The 23,683-nt window shown below is 47.1% G+C and overlaps 1 protein-coding gene and 2 non-coding genes across 5 annotated transcripts in view; 1 reads left to right on the top strand and 2 right to left on the bottom strand.

Annotated features, from left to right (window-relative positions):
* SLC28A1 (solute carrier family 28 member 1) overlaps nt 1–22,328 on the top strand; it is a 65,846-nt gene extending 43,518 nt beyond the window's left edge. For all 3 annotated transcript variants that reach the window (XM_015453317.4, XM_005560382.5, XM_065548358.2), the window contains 8 exons: nt 542–667; nt 10,009–10,139; nt 11,858–12,026; nt 12,153–12,350; nt 19,962–20,043; nt 21,100–21,198; nt 21,288–21,399; nt 21,657–22,328. In XM_015453317.4, coding sequence (XP_015308803.3) covers nt 542–667; nt 10,009–10,139; nt 11,858–12,026; nt 12,153–12,350; nt 19,962–20,043; nt 21,100–21,198; nt 21,288–21,399; nt 21,657–21,729 — 990 coding nt within the window. In that variant the 3' untranslated portion in view covers nt 21,730–22,328. The remainder of the gene's footprint in view (nt 1–541; nt 668–10,008; nt 10,140–11,857; nt 12,027–12,152; nt 12,351–19,961; nt 20,044–21,099; nt 21,199–21,287; nt 21,400–21,656) is intronic.
* LOC123574748 (U6 spliceosomal RNA) lies at nt 14,957–15,063 on the bottom strand. Its single transcript, XR_006699951.1, has one exon. It is a non-coding gene; the product is annotated as a U6 spliceosomal RNA (small nuclear RNA).
* On the bottom strand, nt 16,165–16,267 carry LOC123574796 (U6 spliceosomal RNA). Its single transcript, XR_006699985.1, has one exon. It is a non-coding gene; the product is annotated as a U6 spliceosomal RNA (small nuclear RNA).
* Nucleotides 22,329–23,683: the final 1,355 nt, after the last annotated feature.

The raw sequence follows: 23,683 nt of genomic DNA, 5'->3' as shown, positions 1-23,683 counted from the left end.
GCCTGGAACACAGTAGGCATTCAGTAACTAGTTACTGAGTGAATAACGAAGGGCTTCGGGCTGCCCAGATGCCCAGAAATGCACCCCTCATCCAATGCCGCAGCTTCTTTCTTTCGGTCACCACTGTGGCAGCAGGAGAGCTTGGGCCTGCAGCAGGATCTGCTTCCCATCCATTTACGTGAGCAGGGGTCATTCCTGGAACCCCTCTGAACCTCTTTTGCTCTCCTGGAAAACGGAGATGCCCACTTCTATCTTAGAAGGTTGTGAGTAACAAAGGTGACGTGCCTAGCAGGGTACCTGGCACGTGGCAGGCTGTCGACACAGGGGAGCATTGTCAGGCCGGGAGGGAGGGATGTGGGTCTTTCTGCAGAGATGGGCAATGCTGAGGTTCAGAGAGGCTCAGCCAAGTACGGACACTGGTCTTTACCCCACCCTGCTGCCTCTTACCGTGGGACTCCCAGGCACTGACTGTGACCTATGGAGGGGGAGGGTGTGCCCAACCACCCCCACCCTGCTTGTCTGACATCTTTCCTCTTTGCAGACCGAGGCTCCATTACTGATCCGGCCCTACTTGGCAGACATGACACTCTCTGAAGTCCATGTTGTCATGACCGGAGGTTACGCCACCATTGCTGGCAGCCTGCTGGGCGCCTACATCTCCTTTGGGGTAGGCAGAGCCCTCCTTCTGCTCGGCTATGTTGAGGACCTGAAACCCATCTTTGTGGGAGCCCCACACAGCTCCTGGCCAGAGCAGCCCTGGGATCTTCTCTCTTGGGCCTGCTGTGCTGGCAAGAGGAGTGGCTTCCCCTGAACCAGGCTGGACCATTTGCTCGGGCTTTGTGCATGGCCGCCTGGGGCAAAGCTGCCCGGTGTTCCATTTACTGAGTGCATACTAGGTGCCAAGCAGTATGCTAGGTGTTTTAATAGCCCCATTTTCCAGATGAGAAAATTGAGGCTCCAGAGTAAGTGAGATGCCCAAACCCAGATCTGTCTGACTTCAAAATTCATGCTCGTTTCTCCAGTCTCACACCTGGGCTGTCCCTAGAGATCCGTCCTATTCCTTCCCTCCTCCCCTTCCCCATACTCTCTCTGGGCCCAAGTCCTGCCTCTGCTCCTAAATTATTTCCTGTGCAGTTTACACAGCATAAAGCATTTGTAAGTCAAAATCCAGTGGTCTGAATTAGGCCCTTAAAGCAATCACAGTGCTACTGCATGGCGGGTAGAGGGGAATTTTCAAATGCATCCCTCACATAATGCCCGGTAATAATGCTTTACTTTCGTAAAACACCTTGTGCTTTCACACTTGTGCTTTCACAGGCAAATCTTCAAAGGTCTCAATTTTATTTCCTTAATGATCAAAGAAATTCTTGCTTATTGCAGAAAGGAAAAAGTTTTTAAATCTCTTTCTTAACCCCACTTCCCGTGGGTAACTGCTTCTATTTTTTAATTTTCTATTTGAATTTTTTTTTTTTTTTTTTTTTTTTTTTTGAGATGGAGTCTTGCTCTGTTGCCAGGTTGGAGTGCAGTGGCACAATCTCGGCTCACTGCAACCTCCAGCTCCCTGGTTCAAGCATTTCTCCTGCCTCAGCCTCCTGAGTAGCTAGGATTACAGGCACACCCCACCATGCCCAGCTAATTTTTTTTAAGTAGAGACGGGGTTTCACCATGTTGGCCAGGATGGTCTCAAACTCCTGACCTTGTGATATGTCTGCCTCAGCCTCCCAAAGTGCCGGGATTATAGGCATGAGCCACCTCGCCTGGCCCGGTAACTGCTTTTAATAGCTTAGAACAGCTATTCTCAAAGTGGGGTTCATGGACCAGCATTGTCAGCATCACCTGAGAACTTGTTAGAAATGCAAATTATTGGGCCCATCCTAGACCTGCTGAATCAGAGACGATGGGGGAGGCCAAGGCAGGCGGATTGCCTGAGGTCAGGAGTTCAAGAGCAGCCCGGCCAACATGGCGGAATCTTATCTCTACTAAAAATACAAAAAAATAGCTGGCCATGGTGATGGGTGCTTGTAACCCCAGCTACTTGGGAGGCTGAGGCAGGAGAATCACTTGAAACTGGGAGGCGGAGGTTCCAGTGAGCTGAGATAGCACCACTGCACAGCAGCCTGGGCAACAGAGTGAGACTCCATCTCAAAAAGAAAAAAAAAAAAGAAAAGAAATGATGGGGGTGGGACCAACATACTGCGTTGCAACAGGCCTCACAGGTGATTCTGATGCTCGCCCAGTTTGAGACCCACTGACCTAAAATGTCATTCCAAATCTTTCTGTGTAAGCAGTCTTTTAGGTATATACACCTGAGTACTCACATACTTTCTCTTTTTTTAAAAAATAAAAGATGAGAATCATTGATAAGAAGAAAATAGTTCATAAATTATAAAAAGATATTCAAGCTCACTGATGTTCAAAAGAATTAAAATAATAATAACTTAATTTCTTCTAAGTGATATGCAACCCATTACATGCCTCCAAATGGCAAGAGTATGTGGTACTCACCCACTCATGGTAAGAGTTTAATTTAGTGTAACCTTTTTGGTGAATGACTATCAGTCTATTTATTATATATTTATTTTATTATATATATAATATTTTATTATTTTATCATATATCACTTTCAAAAATTTTATTTATATAAAATATTATATTTTTATTATATAGATCACTTAAAATTATTTATTTTTTCTTTTTTAACTCCCCACATGACACCAACACGTATTTATATGTATTTTGAGACAGAGTCTCCCTCTGTTACTCAAGCTGGAGCACAGTGGTGCGATCGCAGCTCACCATAGCCTCAAACTCCTGGACTCAAGCAATCCTCTCACCTCAGCCTCCTGAATCGCTGGGACTACATACGTGCACCACCACCCCTGGCTTTCTTTTTTTTTTTTTTTTTTTTTGGTAGAGATGGGGTCTTGCTATGTTGCTCAGGCTGGTTTTAAACTCCCTGGGCTCAAGCAATCCTACTGCCTTAGCCTCCCAAAATAGTAGGATTACAGGCATGAGCTACTGCATCCAGCTTCAATCACTTTAAAAATATTCTCTCCCTTTGATCCAGCTAGAAAAATTGTGATATAGGGATATTCTCACAAGTGTTCAAGAAATGCAAAATTTCAGCATTATTTGCAAAAGCAAGAAAACAGGGCAGCCTAAATGCCCGGCAGTACAGTTATGCGCTGGGTGCATTCCTCCACACAAGGCGGTAGCATTCTGCATGAGAGCGAGGTGGCCTGTGTGTGCTGATTTGGAGATTGACCCTGCCATGCCTTCGCCTGACCCCCAGGCTCTCTGGATGCTGTGTGTGTGTGTGTGTGCGCGCGCGCGTGTGTGAAAGCGGGGGATGGGCGGGGGCGGTGACCAGAGAATGAGCTATACTGTCCCCTTCTTTAGTCCCAAATTCCACCTATCTCTCTCATCTCTGTCCCTGGAGATGATGAGGGATGGGTGAAAAAACAGCCAGCCTGCCCTTCCATCTCTCCTTCACTCTGGATGCCTGGACCACACCAAGAAGCTCAGCTCTACATCCCACAGAGCTGTCTGGGAAGGGCCGGCTGTTGCTTGACTTTTCAAGAAGTCCCCTTGTGCTCAGGAGCTTTGGTTTCTGGCCTGGCACCGTCCCATCTAGAATTCTAGAGACTATCATCTGGTTTGCACCTGTCTTGCTGAGGCCTAGAAAGGGCTCATTAAAGCTGGTGCACTCCCCATCTACCCCACCACCAATTGTTTTCGGTAGTGTAGGGGCCAAGGGAAAATTTCCCTTACACCCCCTGAAGGTTCACGGAAAAATCAACTCACAAAAGGCAGATTAACAGGAGAAAGGCACACAAATTTATTTAATGTATACACTTGGGAGCCTTCAGAATGAAGACCCAAAGATACAGGGAAATTTTGTGCTCAGGTTCAACAAAGTATGGACAGCCACGTAGAAACAGAATTGGACAAACGCAGTGTGATCTAATACTGAGTGGAGGAAAAACCGCAAAACCTGTCTGCGTAGACTCTTCTTGGCCTCTCTGAGCATGCATTTCTTCCTTCTGGAAGGGGGGTCTCATGACCTGCAGTCAGACAAGGTACGTCAGATAATTTCTTTATTGCCAGTTTTTACCCAGAAAGGCAGAGAGAAGTTAGAGCGATGTGTTTAGGCTTTGATGGCTGGGTTTTGGGAAAAGGGCTTCTGGTCTCTGTGCCCTGCCTTGGAGAAGAGGAATTCTAGTTTTTATGGCTAGCCTTGAGGGAGAATTGGACTGAGAGATGGGAGGGCAGGAGAGAAAAGCTTCTTCCGAGGCGGCTTCTGAGCCCTTCATCCTGGGTATTGTTTTCAGAGTCCCAAGAGAAGGAATTTGATATTTCAAAAATGGAAACCCAAAACTTTGTTCCTGAAACTTTTCTTCATGGCAGGATATTGGGGGAGGGGATGCCATTATATTTTCAGAATTTAGAGCTTTAAATGTCTTAACCTTGTTCTGGTTCCCTCAGCCAACGAAAAGAATAACCCTGGTGTTCTTCCTAGTCATTACTTAGAACTTAAACACTGGAAGAATGCTTGCCCATTTCCACAGTCTGGCTTAAAACTCAGCCCTTTTTCCTTCCCTTTCTCAGGCAAAAGTCCAGGCCCAGCACTGGGCAATCTGGCTTCCCCATTGATAGGGCCTGGGTACCCACTTCCCTTTAGCTGCACAGAATGGGCAGAGGCAGCCAGGATCAGCCCTAGGTGCCCTTCAGCCTCCATTCACAGTCTCTGATTTGAAAGCCCCAGACTACAACTATAGCTGGCCCAGAGTTTGAAAAGCACCTAACAAACCTTCCTTCCCTTCAATCTCTGGATCTGCCCCCAGTCTTGTCTCCAGAGCAGCTCTCTTCTGCCACCACCTGGCTCATGGCAGTCACTGCACCAGCCCTGCACTGCACTCCCTCTAACTTCCTTCCCCAGTCAGTTCCTCGGTATCTTTGGCTCTACCCTCAGCCCCTGAATCCCAGAAGGGTCTCTCTTGCTCTTTCCTTCAAGCTCCCAGATTCTTTTTTTTGAGGCAGAGTCTCCCTCTGTCGCCCAGGCTGGAGTGCAGTGGCTTGATCTCGGCTCACTACAACCTCCACCTCATGGGTTCAAGCAATTCTCCTGCCTCAGCCTGCCAAGCAGCTGGGATTACAGGCATGCGCCACCACGCCCAGATAATTTTTGTATTTTTAGTAGAGACAGGGTTTCACTATGTTGGCCAGGCTGGCCTCGAACTCCTGACTTCAGGTGATCTGCCCCCCTTGGCCTCCCAAAGTGCTGGCATTATAGGCATGAGCCACTGCGCCCGGCCTCCAAGCTCCCAGATTCTTTTTATTTTTATTTTTTTTTTTAGTTTTATTTTTTTGTTTGAGACAGAGTCTGGCTCTGTCGCCCAGGCTGGAGTGCAGTGGCGCGCTCTCGGCTCACTGCAAGCTCCGCCTCCTGGGTTCCTGCCATTCTCCTGCCTCAGCCTCCTGAGTAGCTGGGACTACAGGCGCCCGCCACCACGCCCGGCTAATTTTTTGTATTTTTAATAGAGACGGGATTTCACCGTGTTAGGCGGAATGATCTCGATCTCCTGACCTTGTGATCCGCCCACTCGGCCTCCCAAAGTGCTGGGATTACTGGCGTGAGCCACCGCGCCCGGCCAGCTCCCACATTCTTAAGACCACTTTGTTGCTCACTCTGGCTCTCTTCTCCGCACATCCCTCCTATTGCTGATATCTGGATATATCTAGACCTCCACTGGCCAATACAGTAGCCCCCAAACACATGGCTATTGAACACCTGAAATGTGGCTAGTCGTATTGAAAAAATTTTAAGATGTTTTATTAATTTTTAATTTTTATTTTGTCATCCATATTGATAGTTTTATATTGATTACATGGGTGGAAAGAAAATATTTTGGATATATTGAGTTAAATATTAAATTAAAAATGAAATTATTAAAATTAATTTAACCTATTTCTTTTTCCTTTTTAAAATGTGGCTATGGCCGGGTGTGTTGGCTCACACCTGTAATCCCAGCACTTTGGGAGGCCGAGACGGTTGGGTCACCTGAGGTCAGGAGTTCAAGACCAGCCTGGGCAACATGGAGAAACCCCGTCTCTACAAAAATACAAAAATTAGCTAGGCATGATGTCAGGTGCCTTTAATTCCAGCTACTTAAGAGGCTGAGGTGGGAGAATTGCTTGAACCCAGGAGGCAGAGGTTGCAGTGAACCAAGATCGTGCCATTGCACTCCAGCCTGGGCAACACAGCAAGACTCTGTTTCAAAAAACAAAGAAATGTAGCTACTAGGCTGGGTGCAGTGGCTCATGCCTGTAATTCCATTACTTTGGGAGGCCAAGGCAGGAGGATGACTGAGACCAAGAGCTTGAGACCAGCATGGGCAACATAGGGAGACCCCTATCGCTATAAAAACTTTAAAAAATAAAAAATTACCTGGGCATGGTGGCATACATCTATAGTCCCAGGTACTGGGGAGGCTGAAGTGGGAGGATCACTTGAGCACAGGAGGTCAAGGCTATTGTGAGCCATGATCATACCATTACACTCCAGCCTGAGTGACAGAGCGAGACCCTTTGGGTCAGAGAAAGAAGGGCCATGGGCAGGTGTGGGCCCTGGGATGCTAGGATGGAAGGCTTTCCTGGCCAGGTGCCTGGGAGGCAGGGCTGGGGAATGTCACAGCCCTGCAGAGTAGTTAGCAGTGGGGAGGTGGGTGTGGGCTGGCCCGGTGCCCAGGGAGTCCTGCCTGTGCAGGACTCAGCCCTTTCCATGATGAACTGGAAACTAGCAACCCCAGCATTTGAGGCTGTGACCACAACTGGGTCACCCAGGGGACAGTGTCCAGGAATGTGACAACTGCAGGGTGTGTTCCCTGCTGTGACTCAGGTTTACAAACCAGATGTAATCTACAAGTCAGAGGAAGGGGCAGGATCCTGCCTAGTGGAAGGAAAATACCAAGATTCCAGGTGTGGCACCATCCCAGCTGGGGCTGGGCAACTGAGGAGGAAGCAGGTGAAGTCGCAAAGCCTGGCCCAGAAAGTCCAGAGAGGACACCTGCCCCGAGTGGGCTTCATCCAGCAAGGGGCAGGGGCCCAGGCTTGCACACCCAGTGCCCACACAGGGCCCTGGGGAGGTATCAGGCTGCTGCCAATTCTTGTTCACGTTTTAAGGAGTTTTGTCGATCATTAAAAAGAAACAACTGGGGTTTAGAAAAAGAAGAAAGACACAATTCCTTGGATTCAGAGTCTGAGAGGGTCTCCAGCCTGGCTTCTCAGCAGCAGGCCTGGCACTTCCCTGAGATGGTAATGAGGGGTGCCCATGATCTGCCCTCTGCTTTTCTTTTTTATTTATTTATTTATTTATTTATTTTTTTTTTTTTGAGATGGAGTCTCACTCTGTCACCTGGGCTGGAGTGCTCAGATCACTATAACCTCTGCCTCCCGGGTTCAATCCATTCTTGTGCCTCAGCCTCCGAAGGAGCTAGGATTACAGGCACCCACCACCACACCAGGCTAATTTTTGTTTTTTTGTTTTTTGGTTTTTTTTTTGAGATGGAGTCTTGCACTATTGCCTGGGCTGGAGTGCAATTGTGCGATCTCGGCTCATTGCAACCTCCGCCTCCTGGGTTTATGCGATTCTCCTGCCTCAGCCTCCCCAGTAGCTGGGATTACAGGCACACACCGCCACACCTGGATAATTTTCTCTATTTTTAGTAGAGACGGGGTTTCACTATGCTGGCCAGACTGGTCTCGAACTCCTGACCTTGTGATCCTCCCACCTTGGCTTCCTGAAGTGCTGGGGTTACAGGCGTGAGCCGCTGCGCCTGGCCTAATTTTTGTGTTTTTAGTAGAGATGGGGTTTCACCATGTTGACCAGGCTGGTCTTGAACTCCTGACGTCAAGTGATCTGCCCGCCTCGGCCTCCCAAAATGCTGGGATTACAGGCGTGAGCCACTGTGTCTGGCCTGCCCTCTGCTTTTATCAGCCTGAGTGTCTGTCTTCAACTTACCTCCTTCCTCCTTTTTATTTTTATTTAACACTTGAGAATGCAGTTGGCTTATTACAAACTTTAAGAAGAAACATCTATTTTGCTTTTTTGTTTATTAAAAAAAATATTGTCGTGGACATTTCGAAAGATACCAAAATGCCTATAATCTTTGGGAGGCCAAGGCAGGTGGATCACGAGGTCGGGAGATTGAGATCGTCCTGGCTAACACGGTGAAACCCCGTCTCTATTAAAAATACAAAAAAAAAAAAAATTAGCTGCGCGAGGTAGTGGGCGCCTGTAGTCCCAGCTACTCAGGAGGCTGAGGCAGGAGAATGGCGTGAACCCAGGAGGTGGAGCTTGCAGTGAGCCGAGAGCGCACCACTGCACTCCAGCCTGGGCGAAAGAGCGAGACTCTATCTCAAAAACAAAAAAAAAAAACAAAAAAAAAAAAAAAAAAAAAGAAAGAAAAGAAAAAAAGAAAAGAAATATACCAAAATGCAGAAAGAAAAGAAAAAAAGAAAAGAAAGATACCAAAATGCAGAAAGAAAAGAAAAAAAGAAAAGAAAGATACCAAAATGCAGAAAGAAAAGAAAATTGGCCAGGGATGGTGGCTCATGCCTGCAATCCCAGCACTTTGGGAGGCCCAGGTGGGCAGATCACAAGGTCAGGAGTTCGAGACTAGCCTGGCCAACATGGTGAAACACCATCTCTACTAAAAATACAAAAATTATCTGGGTGCAGTGGTGCATGCCTGTAATCCCAGCTACTCAGAGGCTGAGGGAGGAGAATTGCTTAAACCTGGGAGGCAGAGGTTGCAGTGAGCCAAGATTGCACCACTACACTTCAGCCTGGGTGACAGAGCAAGACTCCATCTCAGAAGAAAAAATAAAGAAAATCACCCCTGGCCCCACTAGCCATGGACAGTCAATTCATTGCCATTTTGGTATATTTCTTTCTAATCTTTTCATGCATCGTTGTGGAGTTTGTTTCCCTACTGCCCCCAGTTTTGTTTATTCTCTACCTGCAATGTTGTGGGCCCTTTCCCATGTCATTGTGAGGCCTTGATGACCATTGTTTTCAATGACAGCCTGATGATGCTTAGCCAGTCTCCCATTGTTAGATGTCTGAGTTGGTTCTGGTTTCCCTGCTTGGTAAATGATACGGTGATGGGGGAAACATGTCATATTTCTCTGTGGAAAAGAACAGAGAAGCGAAGGGTTTGGGGTCACACTGAAGATAAAAATTTCTGGAAGGGAGAATCCCAGGGGCCGACACTGCTCTGCCATCTTGCTGGAAAGGGTTTTCATAGTGTGGCTCCCAGAAGGAGACTCGGGGCCAAACGGTGGCTGTCATAGGAGGCAGATTTCCTGGGAAGGAGTTCTCAAACTACAGGATTGGATGTGATGGGTTGCCTTGTAATGGTGAGTTCCCTGTCACAGTAAGCATTCAAAGAGAGGGCCTAGAGAGGGAGTACCTTCCTATGCTAGTACATACCTACACTAAGGTGGAATTGGGTTAGCTCTTAAATCCATTTCATTTCAACTCTCAGGTTCTAGAGCTTTGTCTGAAACCATCACAAATTCCTCCACTAAGGGGGAAACCTCAGCTCATGGGGATTAGTGGTCAACAGTGACAGCCTAGAAAGGAAGAAAGAATCTTGAACTTGGAGCCAAAAGATGTGATGGGCTTTAATTCCTTCTCTTCCTTTATTTTGGGAAGCCGTATTTCATCCTTTGGAGTCTCAGTTTTCTTGTCTGTAAAATGAGGATAATAATATTTGTCATTCCTAACTTAGGGAAGCACCAGGAAGAAATAGAAGGTCCTATATATATAGCCTGTGACCTTCGACACATAAAAGGTATTATTATTAGTGATGACAGCAGTTATGACAATGAGGACATATCAGTGGGACAGACTACACATGTGCCCTTGCTGCCCTAGGCCGCACTCCTTGGTCGCCAGCATTTCTTCTGACTGTCCACCTAGAACCCGCACTCTCACTCTTGCAGATCGATGCCACCTCGTTGATTGCAGCCTCCGTGATGGCTGCCCCTTGTGCTTTGGCCCTCTCCAAGCTGGTCTACCCGGAGGTGGAGGAGTCCAAGTTTAGGAGGGAGGAAGGAATGAAACTGACCTATGGGTAAGCACAGCAGGAGGTCCTGCAGAGGGGGTAGTTGTACAAGGTGGGGGGAGCAAAACAGAGGGTACTCTTCTCTCTGTCCTTCACTGTCTTCCACCAGCCCAGGCCCATCTCTCCACTTTCCCTGCCCTGGTTTTGGCTTCATTTGCTATTTTAGTCCATTTTCTGTTGCTTATAACAGAATACCTGAAACTAGGTAAGTTATAAAGAATAAGAATTTATTTCTTACAGCTATGGAGGCTGAGAAGTCCAAGGTTGAGGGGTCGTATCTGGCGAGAGCCTTCTTGCTGCTGGGCATTCTGCAGAGTCCCAAGGTGGCATAGGGAATCACATGGCGAGGGGTTGAGGGGTGCCGGGCAGGGAACTGAGCATGCTAGCTCAGATCTCTCTTCCTTTTCTTAAGAAGCCACAAGTCAAGGCCAGTTGTGATGGTTCATGCCTGTAATCCCAGCACTTTGAGAGGCTGAGGCAGGCAAATCACTTAAAGTCAGGAGTTCGAGACCAGCCTGGCCAACATGGTAAAACCTCGTCTCTACTAAAAATACAAAAGTTAGCCAGGCATAGAGGCTCACACCTGTAATTCCAGCCACTTGGGGGGCTGAGGCACGAGAATTGCTTGAATCCGGGAAGTGGAGTTCCAGCGAGCCTAGATCGCACCACTGCACTCCAGCCTGGGCAACAGAGTGAAACTCCGTCCCAAAAACAAAAAGCAACCAGTCCTACTCCCATGATAACCCATTATCCCATTAATCCATTAATCCAACATTCATGAATGGATTAATCCATTCAGGAAGGCAGAGCCCTCATGACCCAATCACCCCTTAAATGTCCCACCTCATAATACTGCCACACTGGCATTCAGACCATAGCATTTGCAAAAATGCACACTCCAGTTCTCATATCTTAATTTCTAGTCTCTGGCCATCAGGAAACAATGGACTGGGCAAGGCTCGGGGGTGTGGCCTAGTTCTTGGGTCTGTGGCCTGGTGTGTGTACATGTTGAGGAGAGTCATAGAAAGGCCCCATGCCCCCATCTCTATGTGCCTGAGCTCTGACCGCCAGGGTGTCAACCACACATTGACATTCTGAGTGCCATCTTTGATTTCACTCACCTCCTAACATCCTGTCATAGTCTTAATAACTGTTAGGTAACCTTTAAACCTTAAACAATGTTGAAAAGGCACCACATTGGACACATTTGCTTGGGCACAGTGGACGACCCCAACCTCACAACCTTCTGAGGCACTGGAGCAGCACTGTCCCATGGAAATGTAATGTGAGGCGCCTGTTATTTTCTAGTAGTTGTCTTTTAAAAAGTGAAAAGAAATGGGTGATTTTAATAACCCATTTTACTTAACCCTGTATACCCCAAAGTACTGTCATTTCAACATGTAACCAGTATAAGAATTATTGAGATATTTTGCATTTTTTGGTACTAAATCCTCAGAATCTGGTCTGTATTTTGTACAGCACAACTCAATTCAGACAGCCTCCTGTCACGTGTGGCTGATGGCTTCCATCTTGGACAGTTCAGCGCTAGAAACCTGGATCTTATCCCAGTGCTTTGACCAGCCCCTTTTTCTCTCTGGGTCTCAGGGAAAATTAGATTTTCCTGCTCTGAAATGCTCTTCCAGGGTTCCTATTTGAGCCTATAGGATAGGGACCCTTGCTGATTGTGGAGACAGGCCAGTAATGATCATTCTTGATCACAATAACAGAGATGCTCAGAACCTCATAGAAGCAGCCAGCACTGGGGCCGCCATCTCCGTGAAGGTGGTCGCCAACATCGCTGCCAACCTGATTGCGTTCCTGGCTGTGCTGGACTTCATCAATGCTGCCCTCTCCTGGCTGGGAGACATGGTGGACGTCCAAGGGCTCAGCTTCCAGGTGCGTTTCTGGCCACTACACTCAGTCTGTAGAGAGGATGGCCCCAGGTGGGCAGTAAGTGGTGGCTGGAGGCCCAGCAGAGCCCAGGCCCAGCCCTCAGTGCCAGTCATACCCTTGTGCCCTCAGGTCATCTGTTCCTACATCCTGCGGCCTGTAGCCTTCTTGATGGGTGTGGTGTGGGAGGACTGCCCAGTGGTAGCTGAGCTGCTCGGAATCAAGCTGTTTCTGAATGAGTTTGTGGCCTATCAAGAACTCTCCAAGTACAAGCAACGCCGCCTGGCAGGGGTCGAGGAGTGGGTCGGCGACAGGAAGCAGTGGATATCCGTGAGTGTCCTAGTACTCCCAGTCCCTTACCTGTGGCAGGGGGATGACACAGCACAGCCACTCCTGGGGGCCCCTGGCAGCTGCTCTCCTGCTCCCTGGGCCTGGCTGAGACATACTGAGGTGGTGCTTCACCTCCTACATCCTATAGTCCTGGAAGACAAGACAGCTTCGGGCTTCACTGCCATCTTTCTCAAGGCCTCTTAGGAGGCTGAGGTGCGGGGAGAGAGGATTGTTTGGGATGTCTGAAACCTAGCTCTAGATGGGTCATTTTTCACTGTGGCCTTGGGCCAGCCACAGCACCTTTCCTCTTCTGTTGGAAAACGGGGTGAGATGCCTGCCATATCTACTCCAAAGGCATACACATGTGCACCCGATGAGCTGGGAGAGTGAGTGAGATAAAGAGACTTCACTAACACCTTCACTGTTTTGTTTTGTTTGAGATGGAGTCTCCCTCTGTCATCCAGGCTGGAGTGCAGTGGCACATTCTCAGCTCACTGCAACATCCACCTCCCAGGTTTGAATGATTCTCGTGCCTCAGCCTCCCAAGTAGCTTAGACTACAGATGCCTGCCACCACGCCCAACTAATTTTTGTATTTTTAGTAGAGACGGGTTCACCATGTTGGCTAGGCTGGTCTTGAACTCCTGACCTCAAATGATCCACCTGCCTTGGCCTCCCAAAGTGCTGGGATTACAGGTGTGCGCCACCGTGCCCGGCCTCACCTTCACTGTTAATATGATGGATTCAGTGCAGGGGTTGGCTCTTTCTGTTAAAATTTATTTTTAAAAATTATAAAAGCTCTTTAAAATTAACCTTTCTAAAAGAATAGTAACATTATTGAGAATGAAAAAATTACCTATAATCTCACCATTCCAGATAATAGTTATTGTTGTTTCTTACATTTTCTTCCATTCTTTTTAAGAGAGAGTTCGGGCAGGCGCAGTGGCTCCTGCCTGTATTCCCAGCACTTTGGGAGGTCAAGGTGGGAGGATCACTTGAGGCCAGGAGTTCAAGACTAGCCTGGGCAACAGAGTGAGCCCCTGTCTTTACTAAAAATTTTAAAAATTGCAGAGTACAGTGGTGCATGCCTGTAGTCCCAGCTACTTGGGAGGCTGAGGCAGGAAGATGGCTTGAGCCCAGGAGTTTGAGGCTGTAGTGAGCTAGGATTATATCACTGCACTCCAGCCTGGGCAACAGAGCAAGACCCTGTCTTTAAAAAAAAAAAAAAATAGAGGGAAAGAGAGAGAGTTTACATAATTGCTATTGTAGCAACCTAACTGTGCTGTAGCCATTTTTGTTCTTTTGGTTTTTTTTTACTTAGTATTATGACATAAGCATCATTTTTGATATATGTGTCCTAACATATTTACCCAATCCCCTGCTGTTGGGCCATTTGGACAATTCTATTATTTGGTTTTTATCCACATGTTGAAATGAGTATCTTTGTGCATATAGCTCTTCCTTCCTCTCAGATCATTTCTGTAGCATTCCCAGGTGTGGGCTGACTGACTCCCACATGATTCTTTATGTGGCTGCAGCAGCTGAAATCAGCAGCACCAGCTGTGCCTGTGAGCTTTTATTTTACCACACAACTAAACAGCATCGAGTAGCTTCTTTTTAAAAACAAGGTTCACTATTTTAATAAGCAAACAATAGCTCATTGTTTTAATTTGCATTACTTGGGTGACTGGCAACTTTCAATGGGAAGTCCTTTTTCTTGTCTTTTTAATTATTTTTTAAGTTGTAAAGGAATAGATTCTTTAGGTTTTTTAAAAAAGCAAGTTCATGGCCAGGCACGGTGGCTCACACCTGTAATCCCAGCACTTTGGGAGGCTGAGGTGGGCAGATAACTTGAGGTCAGGAGTTTGAGACCAGCCTGACCAACATGGAGAAACCCCTTCTCTACTAAAAATACAAAAATTAGCAGTTGTGGTGCAATGTGCCTGTAGTCCCAGCTACTCCAGAGGCTGAGGCATGAGAATTGCTTGAACCTGGGAGGAGGAGGTTGCAGTGAGACAAGATTGTGCCACTGCATTCCAGCTTGGGCAACAGAGTGAGACTCTGTCTCAAACAAAACAAAACAAAACAAAAAACCAGGCATGGTGGCTCACACCTGTAATCACAGCACTTTTGGAGGCCGAGGCTGGAGGATCACCTGAGGTCAGGAGTTTGAGACCAGCCTACCAACATGGAGAAATCCCATCTCTACTAAAAGTACAAAAATTAGCTAGGCATGGTGGCAAGCGCATGTAATCCTAGCTACTCAGGAGGCTGGGGCAGGAGAATTTCTTGAACCCAGGAAGGGGAGGTTGCAGTGAGCTAGGATCGCACCATCGCACTCCAGCCTGGGCAACAAGAGTGAAACTCTGTCTCAAAAAAAAAAAAAAAAAAAAAAAAGGTTTGTATAGAGTAAAAAGCACAAGTTTCCCCTCACTGCTTACTCTCACCTCTGGTATCGTCTCACCCCCTCCTCACAGGTTAATAGAGAGCACGCCCTTTCCTTTTCTTGTTTTTTCTTATTTATTTTTATTTTTAATTTTTGTGAGTACATAGTAGGTGTATATATTTATGGGGTACATGAGCTGTTTAGATACAGGCACACAGTGTAAAAATATGGAATGCTTCATGAATTTGCACATCGTCCTTGCGCAGGGGCCATGCTCATCTTCTCCATATCGTTCTGATTTTAGTATGTGTACTGCCGAAGCAAGCACTTCATGATCTTTTTTTATGGACTTCATTCCTTCAGCAAGTATTCATTGAGACCATTTAGGTGCCAGGCATTCTGCTAGGCACTGGGGATAAAAAGGAGAATTACACAGACATGGCTCTGGTCTCATGGAAGCGACATCTAGTAAGAGACACAGGCAAAACACAAGCAAGCAAAGGAACAAAAATTAAATTAACCACAATTTGTGGTAAGTTCTATGAAGAAAACAACAAGAGAAAAGAAAAAAAAAACAGGGCAGGTCTTCCTTGGCTGGACTGGTCAGAAAAAATATCCCTGAGGTGTGGCATTTAAGCCAACTTGGAGAACGGATAAGCTAGGACAAGCTGGGAAAAACATTCCAAATGAAGAGGCATGTGCAAAGGCTCTGAGGTTGAAAAGCACTTAGTATGCTCAGAGAGCAGAGGCAATCAGTACAGCTAGAGCAGGTGGTAATTCGCAGGCCAAGGAGCAGTCGGAAATCACTGAAGATTTGACATTTTGAATTTTAAGAAGATGACTGGAGGCTGGGTGTGGTGGCTCACACCTTTAATCCCAGCACTTTGGGAGGCTAAGGCGGAAGGATCACTTAAGACCAGGAGTTCAAGACCAGCCCTGGAAACAAAGCAAGACCCTGTCTCTACAAAAAATTTAAAAATTAGCTAGGTGTGGTGGTGCACGCCTGTGGTCTCAGCTACTTGGGACACTGAGGCAGGAGGCTCGCTTGGACCCAAGAGATTGGGGCTGTAGTGAGCTATGATTTTGCCACTGCACTCTAGCCTAGGTGACAGAGTGAGACCCTGTCTCAAAACAAACGACAGAGAGAAGGAAGGAAGGAAGAAAGGAAGGGAGGGAGGGAGGGAGGAAGGAGGACAGTGAGAGGGAAGGAAGGGAGGGAGGGAGGGAGGCTGGGGCTGTTCTGTGGAACGCAATTGTAGGTGGGCAAGCAGAGAGGCAGGTACCTTCATATTTTTTCCAATAATATTTGTATCAACTCTTTATGTTATAAAGACATTAACTTTTTTCTGTTATATTTTCTACATATACTTTTCCTAGCCTTTTCCTTTTTTGTCGTTTATGTTGTATACAGAAATTTATTTTTTGGTTTTTAAATGTAGAACACTTCATGAGTTTGTGTGTCAACCTCGGTAGGGGCCATGCTAATCTTTGTATCATCGAAGTTTTAGTATATGTGCACAAGATGCAAGCACAGGAATTTGTTGTTTTTTTTTAATTAAAAAAATTGTATTTACTTAGAAACATTCAGAATGTCAACAAAACAGCTGTAACTTTTTAAAAAATTACAGAGTAGTATGTATGTATGTATGTATTTTTGGAGACAAGGTTTCACTCTGTTACCCAGGCTGGAGTGCGGTGGTGCAATTACGGCTCACTGTAGCCTCTGCCTCCTGGGCTCAAGTGATCCTCCTGCCTCAGCCCCTGTGTAACTGGGACTACAGACATGTGCCACCACACCTGGCTAACTTTTGCTTTTTTTGTAGAGATGGGGTCTCACCATGTTGCCCAAGTTGGTCTCAAACTCCTGACCTCAAGCGATCCTTCTGCCTTGGCCTCCCAAAGTGCTGGGATTATAGGCATGAGCCACCACGCCCAGCCCAAGTGGTATTTAGTTAACAGAACAGCAATTATTTTGTGTAAGCTGCATCAGAGACGACTAAAGATGAAGGCACTACCATCCACATACATAACTAATTTATGCTGCACACCAACAAGAGCCTGCTTTAAATTTCCATGCCAATTTATAACCCCCATACTGCACCAGGCAAGGTTGGTGGCTATTGAAAATACCACCAGGATAGGGTTACCTAAAGACACATTAGGTAGTATGTTGACTATACAAAAAAAAAAGACACTGTATGGTTTAAAAACAAATCTTACATGGCCTTACATTTTAATGTATTTCTTTAAAAGGAATGAATTTAGTATGAGGGAGCTTAAATACATTATATACAAGAAAAAAACTACTAGAACTAGCTTATTCATCATCTTCATCTTCCCCATCTTTCCTTCCTCCTCATCTTCTTCCTCTTTCTCATGTTTCTTCTTTCTTTTTCTTGCTTTTTCAGCCTTGACAGCTCCCTTATTTTTGCTGCATCAGGCTTTCCTTTAGCTCAGTATGCAGCAATATTCCTTTTGCATTTTTCTTCCAGCTTCACAGGTGTCTTTTTCTAAGGCTGCTTATCCTCCACAGTGGTTTTATAACTACATCTCTCCTACTTTCTTCGCAACATCACTAGCAGATAGGCTGGGATGTTCTTTGATTTTTGGTGATGCGTGGAATAGAACAAGAAGAGGCCAAAGGAGACCTCTTGGGTGTGTTGGGATGCTGGAACTTCTTTTGTTTTACCCTTTAGGAAGGATGTAAGTTTTCATTTCTCTTTCCTAGCCAGCCTTGTCTGCCTTTGCCACATCTTCAAATTTTCTTTTCTCTTTAGCTGACATGGCACTTCTTTGAAAGCTCTGAGGAGTTGTCTGAAGCATCTGGGTGCTTCTTCTTGTGCCCCTCCCAACAAGCTTGGACAGGGAGTACATATGATGACATTTTGTCTCTTGGCTTCTTAGGGTCTCCTCTGCCCATGTTTAGTTATTTTTCATCAGTGAGGCACAAAGTCACCCAGTGCCTGTCAGCTCTCACTTGACCCAGCTTTTGGGATTTGTTTTTTTAACACAGATTTTATACCAAATCTTTTCTTTTGTGATTTCTTCCATTATTTCTAAACTTAGAAAGTTATCTGGAAAGTGCGACTGGGAACGGTGGCTCATGCCTATAATTCCAACACTTTGGGAGGCCAAGGAGGGTGGGTCACTTGATGCCAGGAGTTTGAGACCAGCCTGGCCAACATGGCAAACAAGAAATGTTTGGCAAAACAAGAAATACAAAACTTAGCCAGGTGTGGTAACACACACCTGTAATCCCAGCTACTTGGGAGGCTGAAGCATGACAATCGCTTGAACCCAGGAGGCAGAAGTTTTCAAAAAAAGGAAAGAAAGAAAAAGAAAGTTATCTGGAAAGTGTTAAATTCCTGAAATCATGTGATGAGATAATTCAGACCATGAGCTTTAGAGTCAGAACTGAGTTCAAATTCTGACACAGCTACCTTCTTGCTGTGTGAACTTCCTTAGTTAGTTAACTTCTCTGAGCCTCGGTTTGCTCCTCTCCAAAATAAGAGTAATAATACTACCTTGTAGTTCTATTTATTATCCTATATTTTCTATCATTTTATGCTTAAAATATTAATATTTATCAAGAATTAATTTTTATATAGTGTGAGGGGAGGCTCTATACCAATTTTTTAAAATAATTTTTAATTTATGTGGGTACATAGTAGGTGTATATATTTATGAGGTACATGAGATGCTTTGATACCGGCATACAATGTGAAATAAGCACATCATGGAGAATGGCGTATCCATCCCCTCAAGCATTTATACTTCGTGTTACAAACAATCCAATTATACTCTTAGTTATTTTTAAATGTACAATTAAGTCATTATTGACTATAGTCACCTTGTTGTGCTATAAAATATTAGCTCTTATTCGTTCCATTCTATTTTTTTGTACTCATAAACTAATTTTGTTTTTGAATTATTTCATTTTGGCTCTTAAAACTTCTTTCTGGGAAATAGGACAGTTGTTAAGAACAAAAGGAATAACTATCATGTTTAAACACTTACTCTCTGTCTGGTGTTTCCCATACATTATATAATCCTTTTTACAGCCCTCTCAGGCAAGTACTATTATTCCCCTATTCCAGACAGGGAAACTGACACTGAAAGAAGTAACTGACTTGCTCAAGCTGATCGTTGGTGAGACAATCCTAGAAACCAGGCTGGCTGGGGTCCAAATCCCTTACTCTTTCCTGTGCACCACACTCCCTCTCTCAGCCTGAGAGCATTCACAGGAATGCTGTGAACTGAAAGCCCAGGACTGCAGGGTCAGGGAAGGGGCTGTCCACCAAATAGCCCTAGGACAGAGCTTAGTAGGGCCAAAGCAAGAGGACTAAGAAAGGCTGAACCCCATCCAGAAAGGCTGGTAATGAAGATTAAAAGGTTGAAGGGGCCGGGCGCGGTGGCTCAAGCCTGTAATCCCAGCATTTTGGGAGGCTGAGACAGGCGGATCACGAGGTCAGGAGATCGAGACCATCCTGGCTACACGGCGAAACCCCGTCTCTACTAAAAAATACAAAAAACTAGCTGGGCGAGGTGGCGGGCGCCTGTAGTCCCAGCTACTCGGGAGGCTGAGGCAGGAGAATGGCCTAAACCCGGGAGGCAGAGCTTGCAGTGAGCTGAGATCCAGCCACTGCATTCCAGCCTGGGCGACAGAGCGAGACTCCGTCTCAAAAAAAAAAAAAAAAGTTGAAGGACAGGCTGGGTGTGGTAGCTCATACTTGTAATCCCAGCACTTTGGGAGGCCGAGGTGGGCGGATCATCTGAAATCAGGAGTTTGACACCAGCCTGCCCAACGTAGTGAAACCCTGTCTCTACTAAAAATACAAAAAATTAGCCAGGCGTGGTGGCAGGCACCTATAATCCCAGCTACATGGGAGGCTGAGGCAGGAGAATTTCTTGAACCCAGGAAGCAGAAGTTGCAGTGGGCTGAGATTACACCGCTGCACTCCAGCCTGGGTGACAAGAGTAAAACTGTCTCAAAAAAAAAAAGGTTGAAGGATAGATAAGAGAGGAGGGCTACGTTTTTGATGTGGTACGGTTTGAATCAACTTAGAGGTGGGAATCACAAGGCTGGGGAAGGGGCAGCACAGTGGGCTTGAAGGTCAATTACATGTAAGAAGTGGATAAAGTTAAGGCCAGGGAGCCTGGGTGTTGTAGGGGTGCCCCAGGCCCATCTGAAGGGAGTCCCTCCTCATGCATCTTCTGTATTTTCAGGTCAGAGCTGAAGTCCTCACGACGTTTGCCCTCTGTGGATTTGCCAATTTCAGCTCCATTGGGATCATGCTGGGAGGCTTGAGTGAGTCTAATCGGGGCCTTACCAGTGTCTAGGAGAGTCAGAGACTTGAACTTGCTGGGAACATGTAGGCCTCAGGTGTCTCATTTGTCTAAAGCTGGACCCAAACAAGATGGCCATAGAGGCCACGTGTGGTGGCTCATGCCTGTAATCCCAGCACTTTAGGAGGCCCAGGCAGGTGGATCACTTGAGGTCAGGAGTCTGAGACCAGCCTGGCCAACATGGCAAAACCCATCTCTACTAAAAATACAAAAATTAACCAGGTGTGGTGGTGCGTGCCTGTGATCCCAGCTACACAGGAGGCTGAACCCAGGCACGAGAATGCTTGAACCCAGGAGGCGGAGATTGCAGTGAGCTGAGATCGCACCACTGCACTCCAGCCTGGGCTACAGAGTGAGACTCTGTCTCAAAAAAAAAAAAAAAAAAAAAATTCATAGAGTTTCCTCCTAGCTCTAGAATTCCCTGATTCTCTGCTGCTGCTGGTGGCGCAGGAGGTTAGCACCTGGGCCTTGAAGGCCAAGCCTAGCTCAGGGACAGGAGGTGTGGTGCTGGCCTGTCCCCAAGGCTTTGGCCTGCCTGTTCCCACACCCACAGGGGACAGGCAGGCAGGCCTGGTGGGGCATAGGGTCAAAGGGTCCGCACAGTTCTCAGTTCTTTACAAATAACATTTCCACTCCTGGCAGCTCCCCTGCCTGGTGGTGTCATCATACCGTTTTACAAAGAAGGAAACAGAGTCTTGGAGAAGTGAAGAGGTAGCCCAAGTCACTCAGCTAGTGAGTGGCTGAGCCTGTATTTAATCCCAGGTCTGCCTGACTCCAAACTCACATTCTTTTCCTGCATCTGCCACTCATGGTGTGTGGGGAGATGTGGGGCATTGCCTGGGGGTCCAAGCCAAAGAGGACTCCTGAGCTCAGCAAGTGGTCAGGAGGACAACGTCTGTCCCTCTGGCCATCTATTAGTAGAAGAGGAAGGGAGATCAGCGATGCAGCCAGAGCTGCAGAACATGGGCAGATAGGGACATAACTTCCCTGGCCCTGAGCACTTCTGTACCCTTTGCAGCCTCCATGGTCCCCCAACGGAAGAGCGACTTCTCCCAGATAGTGCTCCGGGCACTCTTCACGGGAGCCTGTGTGTCCCTGGTGAATGCCTGTATGGCAGGTGAGTGCAGGCCTAGCAGATTCAGAAGGTGGAACCCTGATTTTCTGGCTAGCCCAGGGGCCCTGTCCACCCACCACTTTCCTCCACAGGGATCCTCTATGTGCCCAGGGGGGCTGAAGTCGACTGCATGTCCCTCCTGAACATGACCCTCAGCAGCAGTAGCTTTGAAATATACCAGTGCTGTCGTGAGGCCTTCCAGAGGTGAGGGCCTGGGCTGTGGGACCTGCATGGGACCCACAGTGATGGACAGAATGCCTGAGTGCTTGGGGGAATGCCTTTGGTACCAGGGTGAGGGTAGAAATGTTATGGCTGCAGCTGATGGGGAAGTGAAGGCTCGAGGATCAATGGAGGAAGGGTGGACCGGAGACTGGAAGCAATGTTCCCAGTGTTGCACAGCCTGGTTGTGGCCAGCAGAGCCAGGCCTGGAGCTCACACTGCAATCTTTGCTTTCTTTTTAGCATCAACCCAGAGTTCAGCCCAGAGGCCCTGGACAACTGCTGTCGGTTTTACAACCACACGATCTGTGCATAGTGAGGACAGAATATGTTTGTGCTTCTGTGCTTCTGAGGGCTGTTCTCCCCCAGGAAGCATCTGTCCCCACCTTCCCTTTCCCAGCGCCCTCTTCAGGGAAGCCACAGGACTTAGACCCAGCTCAATCCCACAACTGGGAAGGGGTCATAGAGTGAATGTGCAGAGAGTGAGTGGGGACATAAAGAAGGACATGTCCCACTCCATCCCCCTTTCTGCTCCCCCACTTCCTACCTCCCCCAGTGTGAATTCTCAGGGTCACTTCTGCCTCCTCCCATTTCCTCTCCACATCCAAATATCACCCTGGTCCTCTCTATCCCCCCTCTCCTGGGGTCCTTCACATGCCCCTTCCCTTCTGTTGTGGGCCGCACACCAAAACCTCCTCCCCTCCCCACTTCCTGGGCACTAGGATCTCTCTGTGGCTTCCCCTGCCAGGTGGTGTCGCCCCTTTCTCTGCTTTCAGAGACTCCCTTCCCACCTTTCCTCAGAGCGCTTCCCAAACTGAGGTCCCATGGCACACTGTCCTGGGAGGCGTTCAGAGGATTCCATAATGGACTAGGTTTGGAACCACTGGGTTAAATAAACTTAGAGAGGGCTGTTTAGACTTTTTGTTTGTTTATTTTTTTATTTTTTATTTTTTAACTGTGAACTTGTCAGAGCTTGGTGTGGATATAAGGCTTTTTCCAAATTTACTTGACCATAAAAACCTTTTCACTCTGTCACCCAGGCTAGAGTACAGTGAAGTGATCATGGCTTATTGCAGCCTCAATCTCTCAGGCTCAAGTGATCCGCCCACCTCAGCCTCCTAATTAGCTAGGACTACAGGCACGTGCCATCATGTCCAGCTGATTTATATATATATATATATATGTGTATGTATATGTGTGTGTATATGTGTGTGTATATGTATGTGTGTGTATATATACATATGTGTGTGTGTGTGTGTGTGTATATATATATATATATATTTTTTTTTTTTTTTTTGGTAGAGATGAGGTCTTGCTATGTAGCCCAGGCTGGTCTCAGACTCCTGGGCTCAGGTGGTCTGCCCACCTTGGCTTCCAAAAGCGTTGGAATTATAAGCATAAGTCACTGTACCTGGCCCATAAGAACCTTTTTGATGGAAGTGTCTCAGTGGAAGATTTCGTGGAATACAACTTGGGAAATATTGGCTAATGTTCAAACTGCTTTACTGTAGCCAACTATAATATTAGCAAATGCTTATGTGGCACTGTGTGCCAGGCGCTGTTCTCAGCGCTTTCTGTATTTTACTCAGTCCTTACAACAACTCCATGAGGTAGTGTTACCATTATCACTCGTTGAGGAATCGGAGTCACGGGCAAGTTAAGTTATGTGCCTAAATGGACACAGCTGGGAAGAGGCAGAGGCAGGATTTGAGCCAGGCCACCTAGTTCTGGGTGGTATAGGGGTGCCCCGGGCCCATCTGAGGGGAGCCCCTCATGCGTCTTCTGTATTTGCAGGTCATGACACAAACTGTGATGTAGAGCCTCTCTGTTGGGCTGCTGGTGTTCAGGGAACCCTGATGTATGGCCCACCCTCACCTCCTTCCCTGCCTTTCCTCCCCACCCCAAGCCCTCTGTACCACTAGGTGAGACCTGACATCCCTCTCCTGCCTTCATTTCTGGAGTTCCCATCACCAGCATGCCCTCTCCATCTCCCTACCACCTGTCCTGCTCCCATTTTACCTCATTTTACCCAGCAGCTTTGGTTTCCGGGACTTGTGATGCACCCTGCCCTTGTGGCTGCTGGGCCACTACACCCTCACCCCTACCTGCCAGGTCCAACTTCCTTCCCAGCTCGGGCTGGCCCTGACCTAGGGCAGCGGGAGGATGGAACCCTGGGCAGCAGTTATTCAGCTCAGCACCAGCGAGCCAGGTCCTGCTTCTTTTCCGCCACAGAGTTTGGGCAGCAAAGTTCCAGTGGGCAGCAGCCTTGC

Source organism: Macaca fascicularis, chromosome 7, assembly GCF_037993035.2.
Source record: "Macaca fascicularis isolate 582-1 chromosome 7, T2T-MFA8v1.1".
NCBI classification, from domain to species: Eukaryota; Metazoa; Chordata; class Mammalia; order Primates; family Cercopithecidae; genus Macaca; species Macaca fascicularis.
This window is presented reverse-complemented; position numbering and strand designations above follow the sequence as displayed.